General features: G+C 40.0%; 1 protein-coding gene across 1 annotated transcript in view; it reads left to right on the top strand.

The window, feature by feature from the left end:
• Positions 1-21924, top strand: part of LOC143127024 (uncharacterized) — a 37763-nt gene that overhangs the window by 15672 nt on the left and 167 nt on the right. The window contains exons 5-12 of the mRNA XM_076288326.1: positions 1948-2703; positions 6697-7302; positions 8263-8541; positions 8914-9186; positions 12418-12531; positions 12688-13383; positions 16705-17331; positions 17848-18459. Coding sequence (XP_076144441.1) covers positions 1948-2703; positions 6697-7302; positions 8263-8541; positions 8914-9186; positions 12418-12531; positions 12688-13383; positions 16705-17331; positions 17848-18459 — 3963 coding nt within the window. The remainder of the gene's footprint in view (positions 1-1947; positions 2704-6696; positions 7303-8262; positions 8542-8913; positions 9187-12417; positions 12532-12687; positions 13384-16704; positions 17332-17847; positions 18460-21924) is intronic.

The raw sequence follows: 21924 nt of genomic DNA, 5'->3' as shown, positions 1-21924 counted from the left end.
GTGCCAACTACTTCAACTGAGGTAACAACAACTACAATTGTGCCAATTACTTCAACAACAAATGAACCAACAACTACAACTGAGGCAACAACAACCACAATCGAGACAACAACAACCACAATTGGGGCAACAACAACCACATTTGAACCAACAACCACCACTGAGGTAACAACAACCACAATTGAGCCAACATCTTCAAGCACAAATGAACCAACGACTACAACAGAGGTAACAACAACCACAACTGAACCAACAACAACCACAATTGTACCAACTACTTCAACCACAAATGAACCAACGACTACAACAGAAGAAACAACAATTGAAACAACAGCAACCACAATTGAGGTAACAAAGACCACAAATGAACCAACAACAACCACAACTGGGCCATCTACAACCACAAATGAACCAACAACTACAACTAAGACAAATTCAATCACAAATGAACTAAAAACTACAACTGAGGTAACAACAACAACTACTGAGCCAACAACAACAATTGTGCCAATTACTTCAACCACAAATGAACCAACAACCACAATTGCACCAACTACTTCAATCACAAAAGAACCAACGACTACAACAGAAGCAACAACAACAACAATTCAACAAACAACAACAACAATTGAACCAACAAAAACGACAATTGCGCCAAGTACTTCAACCACAAATGAACTATCAACGACAACTGAGGCAACAACAACCACAATTGAGCCAACGACTTCAACGGAGGTAACAACAACCACAACTGAGCCAACAACTTCAACCACAAATGAACCAACAACTACAACTGAGGTAAAAGCAACCACAACTGAACAAACAACAACCACAACTGAGCAAACAACTTCAACCACAAATAAACTATCAACGACAACTGAGGCAACAACAACCACAATTGAGCCAACGACTTCAACTGAGGTAACAACAACCACAACTGAGCCAACAACTTCAACCACAAATGAACCAACAACTACAACTGAGGCAACAACAACCACAATTGTGCCAACTACTTCAACCACAATTGTGCCAACTACATCAACCACAAATGAACCAACGACTACAACAGAGGCAACAACAACAATTGAACCAACAACAACCACAATTGAGGCAACAACAACCAAAAATGAAACAAAAACAACCACAACTGAGCAAACAACTTCCACCACAAATGAACCAACAACCACAACTGAGGCAACAACAACCACATTTGAACCAACAACCACCACTGAGGTAACAACGACCACAATTGAGCCAACATCTTCAACCACAAATGAACCAACAACTACAACTGAGACAACAACTTCAACCACTAATGTGCCAACTACTTCAAATGAGGTAACAACAACCACAACTGAGCCAACAACAACCACAATTGTGCCAATTACTTCAACCACAATTGAACCAACAACCATCACTGAGATAACAACAACCACAATTGAGCCAACATCTTCAAGCACAAATGAAAAAACAACCACACCTGAGCCAACAACAACCACAATTGTGCCAATTTCTGCAACCACAATTAAACCAACAACTACAACTGAGGCAACAACAACCACAATTGTGCCAACTACTGCAACCACAAATGAACCTACAACTGAGGCAACAACCGCAATTTACACAACCACCACAATTGAGGCAACAACAACAACAATTGAACCAACAACAACCACAATTGTGCCAACTACTTCAACCACAAATGAACCAACAACTACAACTGAGGGAACAACCACAATTGAGGCAACAACAACCAAATTTGAACCAACAACAACTACAATTGTGCCAACTACTTCAACTGAGGTAACAACAACTACAATTGTGCCAATTACTTCAACAACAAATAAACCAACAACTACAACTGAGGCAACAACAACCACAATCGAGACAACAACAACCACAATTGGGGCAACAACAACCACATTTGAACCAACAACCACCACTGAGGTAACAACAACCACAATTGAGCCAACATCTTCAAGCACAAATGAACCAACGACTACAACAGAGGTAACAACAACCACAACTGAACCAACAACAACCACAATTGTACCAACTACTTCAACCACAAATGAACCAACGACTACAACAGAAGAAACAACAATTGAAACAACAGCAACCACAATTGAGGTAACAAAGACCACAAATGAACCAACAACAACCACAACTGGGCCATCTGCAACCACAAATGAACCAACAACTACAACTAAGACAAATTCAATCACAAATGAACTAAAAACTACAACTGAGGTAACAACAACAACTACTGAGCCAACAACAACAATTGTGCCAATTACTTCAACCACAAATGAACCAACAACCACAATTGCACCAACTACTTCAATCACAAAAGAACCAACGACTACAACAGAAGCAACAACAACAACAATTCAACAAACAACAACAACAATTGAACCAACAAAAACGACAATTGCGCCAAGTACTTCAACCACAAATGAACTATCAACGACAACTGAGGCAACAACAACCACAATTGAGCCAACGACTTCAACGGAGGTAACAACAACCACAACTGAGCCAACAACTTCAACCACAAATGAACCAACAACTACAACTGAGGTAAAAGCAACCACAACTGAACAAACAACAACCACAACTGAGCAAACAACTTCAACCACAAATAAACTATCAACGACAACTGAGGCAACAACAACCACAATTGAGCCAACGACTTCAACTGAGGTAACAACAACCACAACTGAGCCAACAACTTCAACCACAAATGAACCAACAACTACAACTGAGGCAACAACAACCACAATTGTGCCAACTACTTCAACCACAATTGTGCCAACTACATCAACCACAAATGAACCAACGACTACAACAGAGGCAACAACAACAATTGAACCAACAACAACCACAATTGAGGCAACAACAACCAAAAATGAAACAAAAACAACCACAACTGAGCAAACAACTTCCACCACAAATGAACCAACAACCACAACTGAGGCAACAACAACCACATTTGAACCAACAACCACCACTGAGGTAACAACGACCACAATTGAGCCAACATCTTCAACCACAAATGAACCAACAACTACAACTGAGACAACAACTTCAACCACAAATGTGCCAACTACTTCAAATGAGGTAACAACAACCACAACTGAGCCAACAACAACCACAATTGTGCCAATTACTTCAACCACAAATGAACCAACAACTACAACTGAGGCAACAACAACCACAATTGGGGCAACAACAACCACATTTGAACCAACAACAACCACAATTGAACCAACAACCACTACTGAGATAACAACAACCACAATTGAGCCAACATCTTCAAGCACAAATGAACCAACAACCTCACCTGAGCCAACAACAACCACAATTGTGCAAATTTCTGCAACCACAAATAAACCAACAACTACAACTGAGGCAACAACAACCACAATTGTGCCAACTACTGTAACCACAAATGAACCAACAACTACAACTGAGGCAACAACCGCAATTTACACAACCACCACAATTGAGGCAACAACAACAACAATTGAACCAACAACAACCACAATTGTGCCAACTACTTCAACCACAAATGAACCAACAACTACAACTGAAGGAACAACCACAATTGAGGCAACAACAACCAAATTTGAACCAACAACAACTATAATTGTGCCAACTACTTCAATTGATCCAACAACAACCACAATTGCACCAACTTCTTCAATCACAAAAGAACCAACGACTATAACAGAAGCAAAAACAACAACAATTCAACAAACAACAACAACAATTGAACCAACAAAAACGAGAATTGCGCCAAGTACTTCAACCACAAATGAACTATCAACGACAACTGAGGCAACAACAACCACAATTGAGCCAACGACTTCAACGGAGGTAACAACAACCACAACTGAGCCAACAACATCAACCACAAATGAACCAACGACTACAACAGAGGCAACAACAACAATTGAACCAACAACAACCACAATTGAAGCAACAACAACCAAAAATGAACCAACAACAACCACAACTGAGCAAACAACTTCAACAACAAATAAACCAACATCTACAACTGAGGTAACAACAACCACAACTGAGCCAACAACAACCACAATTGTGCCAACTACTGCAACCACAAATGAACCAACGACTACAACAGAGGCAACAACAACAATTATACCAACAACAACCACAGTTGAGGCAACAACAACCAAAAATGAAACAAAAACAACCACAACTGAGCAAACAACTTCCACCACAAATGAACCAACAACCACAACTGAGGCAACAACAACCACATTTGAACCAACAACCACCACTGAGGTTACAACGACCACAATTGAGCCAACATCTTCAACCACAAATGAACCAACAACTACAACTGAGACAACAACTTCAACCACAAATGTGCCAACTACTTCAAATGAGGTAACAACAACCACAACTGAGCCAACAACAACCACAATTGTGCCAATTACTTCAACCACAATTGAACCAACAACCATCACTGAGATAACAACAACCACAATTGAGCCAACATCTTCAAGCACAAATGAAAAAACAACCACACCTGAGCCAACAACAACCACAATTGTGCCAATTTCTGCAACCACAATTAAACCAACAACTACAACTGAGGCAACAACAACCACAATTGTGCCAACTACTGCAACCACAAATGAACCTACAACTGAGGCAACAACCGCAATTTACACAACCACCACAATTGAGGCAACAACAACAACAATTGAACCAACAACAACCACAATTGTGCCAACTACTTCAACCACAAATGAACCAACAACTACAACTGAGGGAACAACCACAATTGAGGCAACAACAACCAAATTTGAACCAACAACAACTACAATTGTGCCAACTACTTCAACTGAGGTAACAACAACTACAATTGTGCCAATTACTTCAACAACAAATGAACCAACAACTACAACTGAGGCAACAACAACCACAATCGAGACAACAACAACCACAATTGGGGCAACAACAACCACATTTGAACCAACAACCACCACTGAGGTAACAACAACCACAATTGAGCCAACATCTTCAAGCACAAATGAACCAACGACTACAACAGAGGTAACAACAACCACAACTGAACCAACAACAACCACAATTGTACCAACTACTTCAACCACAAATGAACCAACGACTACAACAGAAGAAACAACAATTGAAACAACAGCAACCACAATTGAGGTAACAAAGACCACAAATGAACCAACAACAACCACAACTGGGCCATCTACAACCACAAATGAACCAACAACTACAACTAAGACAAATTCAATCACAAATGAACTAAAAACTACAACTGAGGTAACAACAACAACTACTGAGCCAACAACAACAAGTGTGCCAATTACTTCAACCACAAATGAACCAACAACTACAATTGATGCAACAACAACCAACATTGATCCAACAACAACCACAATTGCACCAACTACTTCAATCACAAAAGAACCAACGACTACTTCAACCACAAATAAACTATCAACGACAACTGAGGCAACAACAACCACAATTGAGCCAACGACTTCAACTGAGGTAACAACAACCACAACTGAGCCAACAACTTCAACCACAAATGAACCAACAACTACAACTGAGGCAACAACAACCACAATTGTGCCAACTACTTCAACCACAATTGTGCCAACTACATCAACCACAAATGAACCAACGACTACAACAGAGGCAACAACAACAATTGAACCAACAACAACCACAATTGAGGCAACAACAACCAAAAATGAAACAAAAACAACCACAACTGAGCAAACAACTTCCACCACAAATGAACCAACAACCACAACTGAGGCAACAACAACCACATTTGAACCAACAACCACCACTGAGGTAACAACGACCACAATTGAGCCAACATCTTCAACCACAAATGAACCAACAACTACAACTGAGACAACAACTTCAACCACAAATGTGCCAACTACTTCAAATGAGGTAACAACAACCACAACTGAGCCAACAACAACCACAATTGTGCCAATTACTTCAACCACAAATGAACCAACAACTACAACTGAGGCAACAACAACCACAATTGGGGCAACAACAACCACATTTGAACCAACAACAACCACAATTGAACCAACAACCACTACTGAGATAACAACAACCACAATTGAGCCAACATCTTCAAGCACAAATGAACCAACAACCTCACCTGAGCCAACAACAACCACAATTGTGCAAATTTCTGCAACCACAAATAAACCAACAACTACAACTGAGGCAACAACAACCACAATTGTGCCAACTACTGCAACCACAAATGAACCAACAACTACAACTGAGGCAACAACCGCAATTTACACAACCACCACAATTGAGGCAACAACAACAACAATTGAACCAACAACAACCACAATTGTGCCAACTACTTCAACCACAAATGAACCAACAACTACAACTGAAGGAACAACCACAATTGAGGCAACAACAACCAAATTTGAACCAACAACAACTATAATTGTGCCAACTACGTCAATTGATCCAACAACAACCACAATTGCACCAACTTCTTCAATCACAAAAGAACCAACGACTATAACAGAAGCAAAAACAACAACAATTCAACAAACAACAACAACAATTGAACCAACAAAAACGAGAATTGCGCCAAGTACTTCAACCACAAATGAACTATCAACGACAACTGAGGCAACAACAACCACAATTGAGCCAACGACTTCAACGGAGGTAACAACAACCACAACTGAGCCAACAACTTCAACCACAAATGAACCAACAACTACAACTGAGGTAAAAGCAACCACAACTGAACAAACAACAACCACAATTGTGCCAACTACATCAACCACAAATGAACCAACGACTACAACAGAGGCAACAACAACAATTGAACCAACAACAACCACAATTGAAGCAACAACAACCAAAAATGAACCAACAACAACCACAACTGAGCAAACAACTTCAACAACAAATAAACCAACATCTACAACTGAGGTAACAACAACCACAACTGAGCCAACAACAACCACAATTGTGCCAACTACTGCAACCACAAATGAACCAACGACTACAACAGAGGCAACAACAACAATTATACCAACAACAACCACAGTTGAGGCAACAACAACCAAAAATGAAACAAAAACAACCACAACTGAGCAAACAACTTCCACCACAAATGAACCAACAACCACAACTGAGGCAACAACAACCACATTTGAACCAACAACCACCACTGAGGTTACAACGACCACAATTGAGCCAACATCTTCAACCACAAATGAACCAACAACTACAACTGAGACAACAACTTCAACCACAAATGTGCCAACTACTTCAAATGAGGTAACAACAACCACAACTGAGCCAACAACAACTACAATGGTGCCAATTACTTCAACCAGAAAAGAACCAAGTACAACTGAGGCAACAACAACAATTGAACCAAAAACAACCACAATTGAGGCAACAACTTCAACCACAAATGAACCAACAACCACAATTGAGGCAACAACAACCACAATTGCACCAACTACTTCAACCACAAATGAACCAACGACTACAACAGAAGCAACAACAACAACAATTCAACAAACAACAACAACAATTGAAACAACAAAATCGACAATTGCGCCAAGTACTTCAACCACAAATGAACTAACAACGACAACTGAGGCAACAACAACCACAATTGAGACAATAACTTCATCCACAAATGAACCAACGACTAAAACAGAGGCAACAACAACCACTATTGAACCAACAACAACCACAATTGCGCCAACAACTTCAACCACAACTGAGGCAACAACAACCACAATTGAACCAAAAACCACCACTGAGGTAATAACAACCACAATTGAGCCAACATCTTCAACCACAAATGAACCACCAACTACAACTGAGACAACAACTTCAACCACAATTGTGCCAACTACTTCAACTGAGGTAACAACAACCACAACTGAGGCAACAACTTCAACCACAAATGAACCAACGACTACAACAGAGGTAACAATCACCACAACTGAACCAACAACAACCACAATTGTGCCAACTACATCAACCACAAATGAACCAATGACTAAAACAAAGGCAACAACAACAACAATTGAACCAACAACAACCACAATTGAGACAACAACAACCACAATTGAGGCAAAAACAACCACATTTGAACCAACAACAACTACAATTTTGCCAACTACTTCAACAACAAATGAACCAACAACTACAACTGAGGTAACAACAACCACAACTGAGCCAACAACAACCACAATTGAGCCAACTACTGCAACCACAAACGAACCAACAACTACAACTGAGGCAACATCCACAATTGAGACAACAACCACAATTGAGGCAACAACAACCACATTTGAACCAACAACAACTACAATTTTGCCAACTACTTCAACAACAAATGAACCAACAACTACAACTGAGGTAACAACAACCACAACTGAGCCAACAACAACCACAATTGAGCCAACTACTGCAACCACAAACGAACCAACAACTACAACTGAGGCAACATCCACAATTGAGACAACAACCACAATTGAGGCAACAGCAACCACATTTGAACCAACAACAACTACAATTTTGCCAACTACTTCAACAACAATTGAACCAACAACTACAATTGAGGCAACAACAACCACAATTGCACCAACTACTTCAACCACAAATGAACCAACGACTACAACAGAAGCAACAACAACAACAATTCAACAAACAACAACAACAATTGAACCAACTACAGCCACAATTGAAACAACAAAATCGACAATTGCGCCGACTACTTCAACCACAAATGAACTAACAACGACAACTGAGTCAACAACAACCACAATTGAGACAATAACTTCATCCACAAATGAACCAACGACTAAAACAGAGGCAACAACAACCACTATTGAACCAACAACAACCACAATTGCGGCAACAACTTCAACCACAACTGAGGCAACAACAACCACAATTGAACCAAAAACCACCACTGAGGTAATAACAACCACAATTGAGCCAACATCTTCAACCACAAATGAACCAACTACTACAACTGAGACAACAACTTCAACAACAATTGAGCCAACTACTTCAACTGAGGTAACAACAACCACAACTGAGCCAACAACTTTAACCACAAATGAACCAACAACTACAACTGAGGTAACAACAACCACAACTGAGCCAACAACAACCACAATTGTGCCAACTACTGTAACCACAAATGAACCAACGACTACAACAGAGGCAACAACAACAATTGAACCAACAACAACCACAATTGAGGCAACAACAACCAAAAATGAACCAAAAACAACCACAACTGAGCAAACAACTTCCACCACAAATGAACCAACAACCACCACTGAGGTAACAACGACCACAATTGAGCCAACATCTTCAACCACAAATGAACCACCAACTACAACTGAGACAACAACTTCAACCACAAATGAACCAACAACTACAACTGAGGCAGCAACAGCCAAAATAGAACCAACAAGAACTACAATTGAACCAACAACAACAAATGAACCATCAACTACTATTAAACCAACAACAACCACAATCAAACCAACAATCACATCTGAGGCAACAACAACCACAACTGGGCCAACTACAACCACAAATAAACCCACAACTACAACTGAGGTAACAACAACAACAACTGAGCCAACATCTTCAACCACAAATGAACCAACTACTACAACTGAGACAACAACTTCAACAACAATTGAGCCAACTACTTCAACTGAGGTAACAACAACCACAACTGAGCCAACAACTTTAACCACAAATGAACCAACGACTACAACAGAGGTAACAACAACCACAACTGAACCAACAACAACCAAAATTGTACCAACTACTTCAACAACAAATGAACCAACGACTACAACAGAGGCAACAACAACAATTGAACCAACAACAACCACAATTGAGGCAACAACAACCAAAAATGAACCAAAAACAACCACAACTGAGCAAACAACTTCCACCACAAATGAACCAACAACCACAACTGAGGCAACAACAACCACATTTGAACCAACAACCACCACTGAGGTAACAACGACCACAATTGAGCCAACATCTTCAACCACAAATGAACCACCAACTACAACTGAGACAACAACTTCAACCACAAATGAACCAACAACTACAACTGAGGCAGCAACAGCCAAAATAGAACCAACAAGAACTACAATTGAACCAACAACAACAAATGAACCATCAACTACTATTGAACCAACAACAACCACAATCAAACCAACAATCACATCTGAGGCAACAACAACCACAACTGGGCCAACTACAACCACTAATAAACCCACAACTACAACTGAGGTAACAACAACAACAACTGAGCCAACAACAACAACAATTGTGCCAATTACTTCAACCACAAATGAACCAACAACTTCAATTGAGGCAACAATTTCAACCACAATTGATGCAACAACAACCAAAATTGATCCAACAACAACCACAATTGCACCAACTACTTCAACCACAAATGAACCAACGACTACAACAGAGGCAACAACAACAATTGAACAAACAACAACCACAACTGAGCCAACAACAGCCACAATTGAACCAACAAAAACAACAATTGCGCCAAGTACTTCAACCACAAATGAACTAACAACGACAACTGAGGCAACAACAACCACAATTGAGACAATAACTTCATCCACAATTGAACCAACAACCACAATTGAGGCAAAAACAACCACATTTGAACCAGCAACAAACACAAATGAGGCAACAACAACCACAATTGCACCAACTACTTCAACCACAAATGAACCACCGACTACAACAGAAGCAACAACAACAACAATTCAACAAACAACAACAACAATTGAACCAACTACAGCCACAATTGAAACAACAAAATCGACAATTGCGCCGACTACTTCAACCACAAATGAACTAACAACGACAACTGAGGCAACAACAACCATAATTGAGACAATAACTTCATCCACAAATGAACCAACGACTAAAACAGAGGCAACAACAACCACTATTGAACCAACAACAACCACAATTGCGCCAACAACTTCAACCACAACTGAGGCAACAACAACCACAATTGAACCAAAAACCACCACTGAGGTAATAACAACCACAATTGAGCCAACATCTTCAACCACAAATGAACCACCAACTACAACTGAGACAACAACTTCAACCACAATTGTGCCAACTACTTCAACTGAGGTAACAACAACCACAACTGAGGCAACAACTTCAACCACAAATGAACCAACGACTACAACAGAGGTAACAATCACCACAACTGAACCAACAACAACCACAATTGTGCCAACTACATCAACCACAAATGAACCAATGACTAAAACAGAGGCAACAACAACAACAATTGAACCAACAACAACCACAATTGAGACAACAACAACCACAATTGAGGCAAAAACAACCACATTTGAACCAACAACAACTACAATTTTGCCAACTACTTCAACAACAAATGAACCAACAACTACAACTGAGGTAACAACAACCACAACTGAGCCAACAACAACCACAATTGAGCCAACTACTGCAACCACAAACGAACCAACAACTACAACTGAGGCAACATCCACAATTGAGACAACAACCACAATTGAGGCAACAACAACCACATTTGAACCAACAACAACTACAATTTTGCCAACTACTTCAACAACAAATGAACCAACAACTACAACTGAGGTAACAACAACCACAACTGAGCCAACAACAACCACAATTGAGCCAACTACTGCAACCACAAACGAACCAACAACTACAACTGAGGCAACATCCACAATTGAGACAACAACCACAATTGAGGCAACAACAACCACATTTGAACCAACAACAACTACAATTTTGCCAACTACTTCAACAACAATTGAACCAACAACTACAATTGAGGCAACAACAACCACAATTGCACCAACTACTTCAACCACAAATGAACCAACGACTACAACAGAAGCAACAACAACAACAATTCAACAAACAACAACAACAATTGAACCAACTACAGCCACAATTGAAACAACAAAATCGACAATTGCGCCGACTACTTCAACCACAAATGAACTAACAACGACAACTGAGTCAACAACAACCACAATTGAGACAATAACTTCATCCACAAATGAACCAACGACTAAAACAGAGGCAACAACAACCACTATTGAACCAACAACAACCACAATTGCGGCAACAACTTCAACCACAACTGAGGCAACAACAACCACAATTGAACCAAAAACCACCACTGAGGTAATAACAACCACAATTGAGCCAACATCTTCAACCACAAATGAACCAACTACTACAACTGAGACAACAACTTCAACAACAATTGAGCCAACTACTTCAACTGAGGTAACAACAACCACAACTGAGCCAACAACTTTAACCACAAATGAACCAACAACTACAACTGAGGTAACAACAACCACAACTGAGCCAACAACAACCACAATTGTGCCAACTACTGTAACCACAAATGAACCAACGACTACAACAGAGGCAACAACAACAATTGAACCAACAACAACCACAATTGAGGCAACAACAACCAAAAATGAACCAAAAACAACCACAACTGAGCAAACAACTTCCACCACAAATGAACCAACAACCACCACTGAGGTAACAACGACCACAATTGAGCCAACATCTTCAACCACAAATGAACCACCAACTACAACTGAGACAACAACTTCAACCACAAATGAACCAACAACTACAACTGAGGCAGCAACAGCCAAAATAGAACCAACAAGAACTACAATTGAACCAACAACAACAAATGAACCATCAACTACTATTAAACCAACAACAACCACAATCAAACCAACAATCACATCTGAGGCAACAACAACCACAACTGGGCCAACTACAACCACAAATAAACCCACAACTACAACTGAGGTAACAACAACAACAACTGAGCCAACATCTTCAACCACAAATGAACCAACTACTACAACTGAGACAACAACTTCAACAACAATTGAGCCAACTACTTCAACTGAGGTAACAACAACCACAACTGAGCCAACAACTTTAACCACAAATGAACCAACGACTACAACAGAGGTAACAACAACCACAACTGAACCAACAACAACCAAAATTGTACCAACTACTTCAACAACAAATGAACCAACGACTACAACAGAGGCAACAACAACAATTGAACCAACAACAACCACAATTGAGGCAACAACAACCAAAAATGAACCAAAAACAACCACAACTGAGCAAACAACTTCCACCACAAATGAACCAACAACCACAACTGAGGCAACAACAACCACATTTGAACCAACAACCACCACTGAGGTAACAACGACCACAATTGAGCCAACATCTTCAACCACAAATGAACCACCAACTACAACTGAGACAACAACTTCAACCACAAATGAACCAACAACTACAACTGAGGCAGCAACAGCCAAAATAGAACCAACAAGAACTACAATTGAACCAACAACAACAAATGAACCATCAACTACTATTGAACCAACAACAACCACAATCAAACCAACAATCACATCTGAGGCAACAACAACCACAACTGGGCCAACTACAACCACTAATAAACCCACAACTACAACTGAGGTAACAACAACAACAACTGAGCCAACAACAACAACAATTGTGCCAATTACTTCAACCACAAATGAACCAACAACTTCAATTGAGGCAACAATTTCAACCACAATTGATGCAACAACAACCAAAATTGATCCAACAACAACCACAATTGCACCAACTACTTCAACCACAAATGAACCAACGACTACAACAGAGGCAACAACAACAATTGAACAAACAACAACCACAACTGAGCCAACAACAGCCACAATTGAACCAACAAAAACAACAATTGCGCCAAGTACTTCAACCACAAATGAACTAACAACGACAACTGAGGCAACAACAACCACAATTGAGACAATAATTTCATCCACAATTGAACCAACAACCACAATTGAGGCAAAAACAACCACATTTGAACCAGCAACAAACACAAATGAGGCAACAACAACCACAATTGCACCAACTACTTCAACCACAAATGAACCACCGACTACAACAGAAGCAACAACAACAACAATTCAACAAACAACAACAACAATTGAACCAACTACAGCCACAATTGAAACAACAAAATCGACAATTGCGCCGACTACTTCAACCACAAATGAACTAACAACGACAACTGAGGCAACAACAACCATAATTGAGACAATAACTTCATCCACAAATGAACCAACGACTAAAACAGAGGCAACAACAACCACTATTGAACCAACAACAACCACAATTGCGCCAACAACTTCAACCACAACTGAGGCAACAACAACCACAATTGAACCAAAAACCACCACTGAGGTAATAACAACCACAATTGAGCCAACATCTTCAACCACAAATGAACCAACTACTACAACTGAGACAACAACTTCAACAACAATTGAGCCAACTACTTCAACTGAGGTAACAACAACCACAACTGAGCCAACAACTTTAACCACAAATGAACCAACGACTACAACAGAGGTAACAACAACCACAACTGAACCAACAACAACCACAATTGTACCAACTACTTCAACCACAAATGAACCAACGACTACAACAGAGGCAACAACAAAAATTGAACCAACAACAACCACAACTGAGCAAACAACTTCAACAACAAATGAACCAACAACTACAACTGAGGTAACAACAACCACAACTGAGCCAACAACAACCACAATTGTGCCAACTATTGCAACTACAAATGAACCAACGACTACAACAGAGGCAACAACAACAATTGAACCAACAACAACCACAATTGAGGCAACAACAACCAAAAATGAACCAAAAACAATCACAACTGAGCAAACAACTTCCACCACAAATGAACCAACCACCACAACTGAGGCAACAACAACCACATTTGAACCAACAACCACCACTGAGGTAACAACGACCACAATTGAGCCAACATCTTCAACCACAAATGAACCAACAACTACAGCTGAGACAACAACTTCAACCACAAATGTGCCAACTACTTCAAATGAGGTAACAACAACCACAACTGAGCCAACAACAACCACAATTGTGCCAATTACTTCAACCACAAATGAACCAACAACTACAACTGAAGCAACAACAACCACAATTGGGGCAACAACAGAGGCAACAACAACCACTATTGAACCAACAACAACCACAATTGCGCCAAACACTTCAACCACAACTGAGGCAACAACAACCACAATTGAACCAAAAACCACCACTGAGGTAATAACAACCACAATTGAGCCAACATCTTCAACCACAAATGAACCACCAACTACAACTGAGACAACAACTTCAACCACAAATGAACCAACAACTACAACTGAGGCAGCAACAGCCAAAATAGAACCAACAAGAACTACAATTGAACCAACAACAACAAATGAACCATCAACTACTATTAAACCAACAACAACCACAATCAAACCAACAATCACATCTGAGGCAACAACAACCACAACTGGGCCAAATACAACCACAAATAAACCCACAACTACAACTGAGGTAACAACAACAACAACTGAGCCAACATCTTCAACCACAAATGAACCAACTACTACAACTGAGACAACAACTTCAACAACAATTGAGCCAACTACTTCAACTGAGGTAACAACAACCACAACTGAGCCAACAACTTTAACCACAAATGAACCAACGACTACAACAGAGGTAACAACAACCACAACTGAACCAACAACAACCAAAATTGTATCAACTACTTCAACAACAAATGAACCAACGACTACAACAGAGGCAACAACAACAATTGAACCAACAACAACCACAATTGAGGCAACAACAACCAAAAATGAACCAAAAACAACCACAACTGAGCAAACAACTTCCACCACAAATGAACCAACAACCACAACTGAGGCAACAACAACCACATTTGAACCAACAACCACCACTGAGGTAACAACGACCACAATTGAGCCAACATCTTCAACCACAAATGAACCACCAACTACAACTGAGACAACAACTTCAACCACAAATGAACCAACAACTACAACTGAGGCAGCAACAGCCAAAATAGAACCAACAAGAACTACAATTGAACCAACAACAACAAATGAACCATCAACTACTATTGAACCAACAACAACCACAATCAAACCAACAATCACATCTGAGGCAACAACAACCACAACTGGGCCAACTACAACCACTAATAAACCCACAACTACAACTGAGGTAACAACAACAACAACTGAGCCAACAACAACAACAATTGTGCCAATTACTTCAACCACAAATGAACCAACAACTTCAATTGAGGCAACAATTTCAACCACAATTGATGCAACAACAACCAAAATTGATCCAACAACAACCACAATTGCACCAACTACTTCAACCACAAATGAACCAACGACTACAACAGAGGCAACAACAACAATTGAACAAACAACAACCACAACTGAGCCAACAACAGCCACAATTGAACCAACAAAAACAACAATTGCGCCAAGTACTTCAACCACAAATGAACTAACAACGACAACTGAGGCAACAACAACCACAATTGAGACAATAACTTCATCCACAATTGAACCAACAACCACAATTGAGGCAAAAACAACCACATTTGAACCAGCAACAAACACAAATGAGGCAACAACAACCACAATTGCACCAACTACTTCAACCACAAATGAACCACCGACTACAACAGAAGCAACAACAACAACAATTCAACAAACAACAACAACAATTGAACCAACTACAGCCACAATTGAAACAACAAAATCGACAATTGCGCCGACTACTTCAACCACAAATGAACTAACAACGACAACTGAGGCAACAACAACCATAATTGAGACAATAACTTCATCCACAAATGAACCAACGACTAAAACAGAGGCAACAACAACCACTATTGAACCAACAACAACCACAATTGCGCCAACAACTTCAACCACAACTGAGGCAACAACAACCACAATTGAACCAAAAACCACCACTGAGGTAATAACAACCACAATTGAGCCAACATCTTCAACCACAAATGAACCAACTACTACAACTGAGACAACAACTTCAACAACAATTGAGCCAACTACTTCAACTGAGGTAACAACAACCACAACTGAGCCAACAACTTTAACCACAAATGAACCAACGACTACAACAGAGGTAACAACAACCACAACTGAACCAACAACAACCACAATTGTACCAACTACTTCAACCACAAATGAACCAACGACTACAACAGAGGCAACAACAAAAATTGAACCAACAACAACCACAACTGAGCAAACAACTTCAACAACAAATGAACCAACAACTACAACTGAGGTAACAACAACCACAACTGAGCCAACAACAACCACAATTGTGCCAACTATTGCAACTACAAATGAACCAACGACTACAACAGAGGCAACAACAACAATTGAACCAACAACAACCACAATTGAGGCAACAACAACCAAAAATGAACCAAAAACAATCACAACTGAGCAAACAACTTCCACCACAAATGAACCAACCACCACAACTGAGGCAACAACAACCACATTTGAACCAACAACCACCACTGAGGTAACAACGACCACAATTGAGCCAACATCTTCAACCACAAATGAACCAACAACTACAGCTGAGACAACAACTTCAACCACAAATGTGCCAACTACTTCAAATGAGGTAACAACAACCACAACTGAGCCAACAACAACCACAATTGTGCCAATTACTTCAACCACAAATGAACCAACAACTACAACTGAAGCAACAACAACCACAATTGGGGCAACAACAGAGGCAACAACAACCACTATTGAACCAACAACAACCACAATTGCGCCAAACACTTCAACCACAACTGAGGCAACAACAACCACAATTGAACCAAAAACCACCACTGAGGTAATAACAACCACAATTGAGCCAACATCTTCAACCACAAATGAACCACCAACTACAACTGAGACAACAACTTCAACCACAAATGAACCAACAACTACAACTGAGGCAGCAACAGCCAAAATAGAACCAACAAGAACTACAATTGAACCAACAACAACAAATGAACCATCAACTACTATTAAACCAACAACAACCACAATCAAACCAACAATCACATCTGAGGCAACAACAACCACAACTGGGCCAACTACAACCACAAATAAACCCACAACTACAACTGAGGTAACAACAACAACAACTGAGCCAACATCTTCAACCACAAATGAACCAACTACTACAACTGAGACAACAACTTCAACAACAATTGAGCCAACTACTTCAACTGAGGTAACAACAACCACAACTGAGCCAACAACTTTAACCACAAATGAACCAACGACTACAACAGAGGTAACAACAACCACAACTGAACCAACAACAACCAAAATTGTACCAACTACTTCAACAACAAATGAACCAACGACTACAACAGAGGCAACAACAACAATTGAACCAACAACAACCACAATTGAGGCAACAACAACCAAAAATGAACCAAAAACAACCACAACTGAGCAAACAACTTCCACCACAAATGAACCAACAACCACAACTGAGGCAACAACAACCACATTTGAACCAACAACCACCACTGAGGTAACAACGACCACAATTGAGCCAACATCTTCAACCACAAATGAACCACCAACTACAACTGAGACAACAACTTCAACCACAAATGAACCAACAACTACAACTGAGGCAGCAACAGCCAAAATAGAACCAACAAGAACTACAATTGAACCAACAACAACAAATGAACCATCAACTACTATTGAACCAACAACAACCACAATCAAACCAACAATCACATCTGAGGCAACAACAACCACAACTGGGCCAACTACAACCACTAATAAACCCACAACTACAACTGAGGTAACAACAACAACAACTGAGCCAACAACAACAACAATTGTGCCAATTACTTCAACCACAAATGAACCAACAACTTCAATTGAGGCAACAATTTCAACCACAATTGATGCAACAACAACCAAAATTGATCCAACAACAACCACAATTGCACCAACTACTTCAACCACAAATGAACCAACGACTACAACAGAGGCAACAACAACAATTGAACAAACAACAACCACAACTGAGCCAACAACAGCCACAATTGAACCAACAAAAACAACAATTGCGCCAAGTACTTCAACCACAAATGAACTAACGACAACTGAGGCAACAACAACCACAATTGAGACAATAACTTCATCCACAATTGAACCAACAACCACAATTGAGGCAAAAACAACCACATTTGAACCAGCAACAAACACAAATGAGGCAACAACAACCACAATTGCACCAACTACTTCAACCACAAATGAACCACCGACTACAACAGAAGCAACAACAACAACAATTCAACAAACAACAACAACAATTGAACCAACTACAGCCACAATTGAAACAACAAAATCGACAATTGCGCCGACTACTTCAACCACAAATGAACTAACAACGACAACTGAGGCAACAACAACCACAATTGAGACAATAACTTCATCCACAAATGAACCAACGACTAAAACAGAGGCAACAACAACCACTATTGAACCAACAACAACCACAATTGCGCCAACAACTTCAACCACAACTGAGGCAACAACAACCACAATTGAACCAAAAACCACCACTGAGGTAATAACAACCACAATTGAGCCAACATCTTCAACCACAAATGAACCAACTACTACAACTGAGACAACAACTTCAACAACAATTGAGCCAACTACTTCAACTGAGGTAACAACAACCACAACTGAGCCAACAACTTTAACCACAAATGAACCAACGACTACAACAGAGGTAACAACAACCACAACTGAACCAACAACAACCACAATTGTACCAACTACTTCAACCACAAATGAACCAACGACTACAACAGAGGCAACAACAAAAATTGAACCAACAACAACCACAACTGAGCAAACAACTTCAACAACAAATGAACCAACAACTACAACTGAGGTAACAACAACCACAACTGAGCCAACAACAACCACAATTGTGCCAACTATTGCAACTACAAATGAACCAACGACTACAACAGAGGCAACAACAACAATTGAACCAACAACAACCACAATTGAGGCAACAACAACCAAAAATGAACCAAAAACAATCACAACTGAGCAAACAACTTCCACCACAAATGAACCAACCACCACAACTGAGGCAACAACAACCACATTTGAACCAACAACCACCACTGAGGTAACAACGACCACAATTGAGCCAACATCTTCAACCACAAATGAACCAACAACTACAGCTGAGACAACAACTTCAACCACAAATGTGCCAACTACTTCAAATGAGGTAACAACAACCACAACTGAGCCAACAACAACCACAATTGTGCCAATTACTTCAACCACAAATGAACCAACAACTACAACTGAAGCAACAACAACCACAATTGGGGCAACAACAGAGGCAACAACAACCACTATTGAACCAACAACAACCACAATTGCGCCAAACACTTCAACCACAACTGAGGCAACAACAACCACAATTGAACCAAAAACCACCACTGAGGTAATAACAACCACAATTGAGCCAACATCTTCAACCACAAATGAACCACCAACTACAACTGAGGCAGCAACAGCCAAAATAGAACCAACAAGAACTACAATTGAACCAACAACAACAAATGAACCATCAACTACTATTGAACCAACAACAACCACAATCAAACCAACAATCACATCTGAGGCAACAACAACCACAACTGGGCCAACTACAACCACAAATAAACCCACAACTACAACTGAGGTAACAACAACAACAACTGAGCCAACAACAACCACAATTGCGCCAAACACTTCAACCACAATTGAGGCAACAACAACCACAATTGAACCAAAAACCACCACTGAGGTAATAACAACCACAATTGAGCCAACATCTTCAACCACAAATGAACCACCAACTACAACTGAGACAACAACTTCAACCACAAATGAACCAACAACTACAACTGAGGCAGCAACAGCCAAAATAGAACCAACAAGAACTACAATTGAACCAACAACAACAAATGAACCATCAACTACTATTGAACCAACAACAACCACAATCAAACCAACAATCACATCTGAGGCAACAACAACCACAACTGGGCCAACTACAACCACAAATAAACCCACAACTACAACTGAGGTAACAACAACAACAACTGAGCCAACAACAACAACAATTGTGCCAATTACTTCAACCACAAATGAACCAACAACTACAATTGAGGCAACAATTTCAACCACAATTGATGCAACAACAACCAAAATTGATCCAACAACAACCACAATTGCACCAACTACTTCAACCACAAATGAACCAACGACTACAACAGAGGCAACAACAACAATTGAACAAACAACAACCACAACTGAGCCAACAACAGCCACAACTGAACCAACAAAAACAACAATTGCGCCAAGTACTTCAACCACAAATGAACTAACAACGACAACTGAGGCAACAACAACCACAATTGAGACAATAACTTCATCCACAATTGAACCAACGACTACAACAGAGGTAACAACAACAACAATTGAACCAGCAACAAACACAAATAAGGCAACTACAACCACAATTGAACTAACAATAACCAAAATTGCGACAACTACTTCAACCACCAATGAACCAATGACTAAAACAGAGGCAACAACCACCACAATTGTACCAACAACAACCACAATTGCGCCAACAACTTCCACCACAAATGAACCAACAACCACCACTGAGGTAACAACAATCACAATTGAGCCAACATCTTCAACCACAAAT

This window comes from Alosa pseudoharengus, unplaced genomic scaffold (genome assembly GCF_046254945.1).
Source record: "Alosa pseudoharengus isolate Yale_2024_CS ecotype anadromous, Long Island Sound unplaced genomic scaffold, YU_APseudo_1.1 YU_APseudo_1.1_scf_17, whole genome shotgun sequence".
NCBI lineage: Eukaryota > Metazoa > Chordata > Actinopteri > Clupeiformes > Clupeidae > Alosa > Alosa pseudoharengus.
This window is presented reverse-complemented; position numbering and strand designations above follow the sequence as displayed.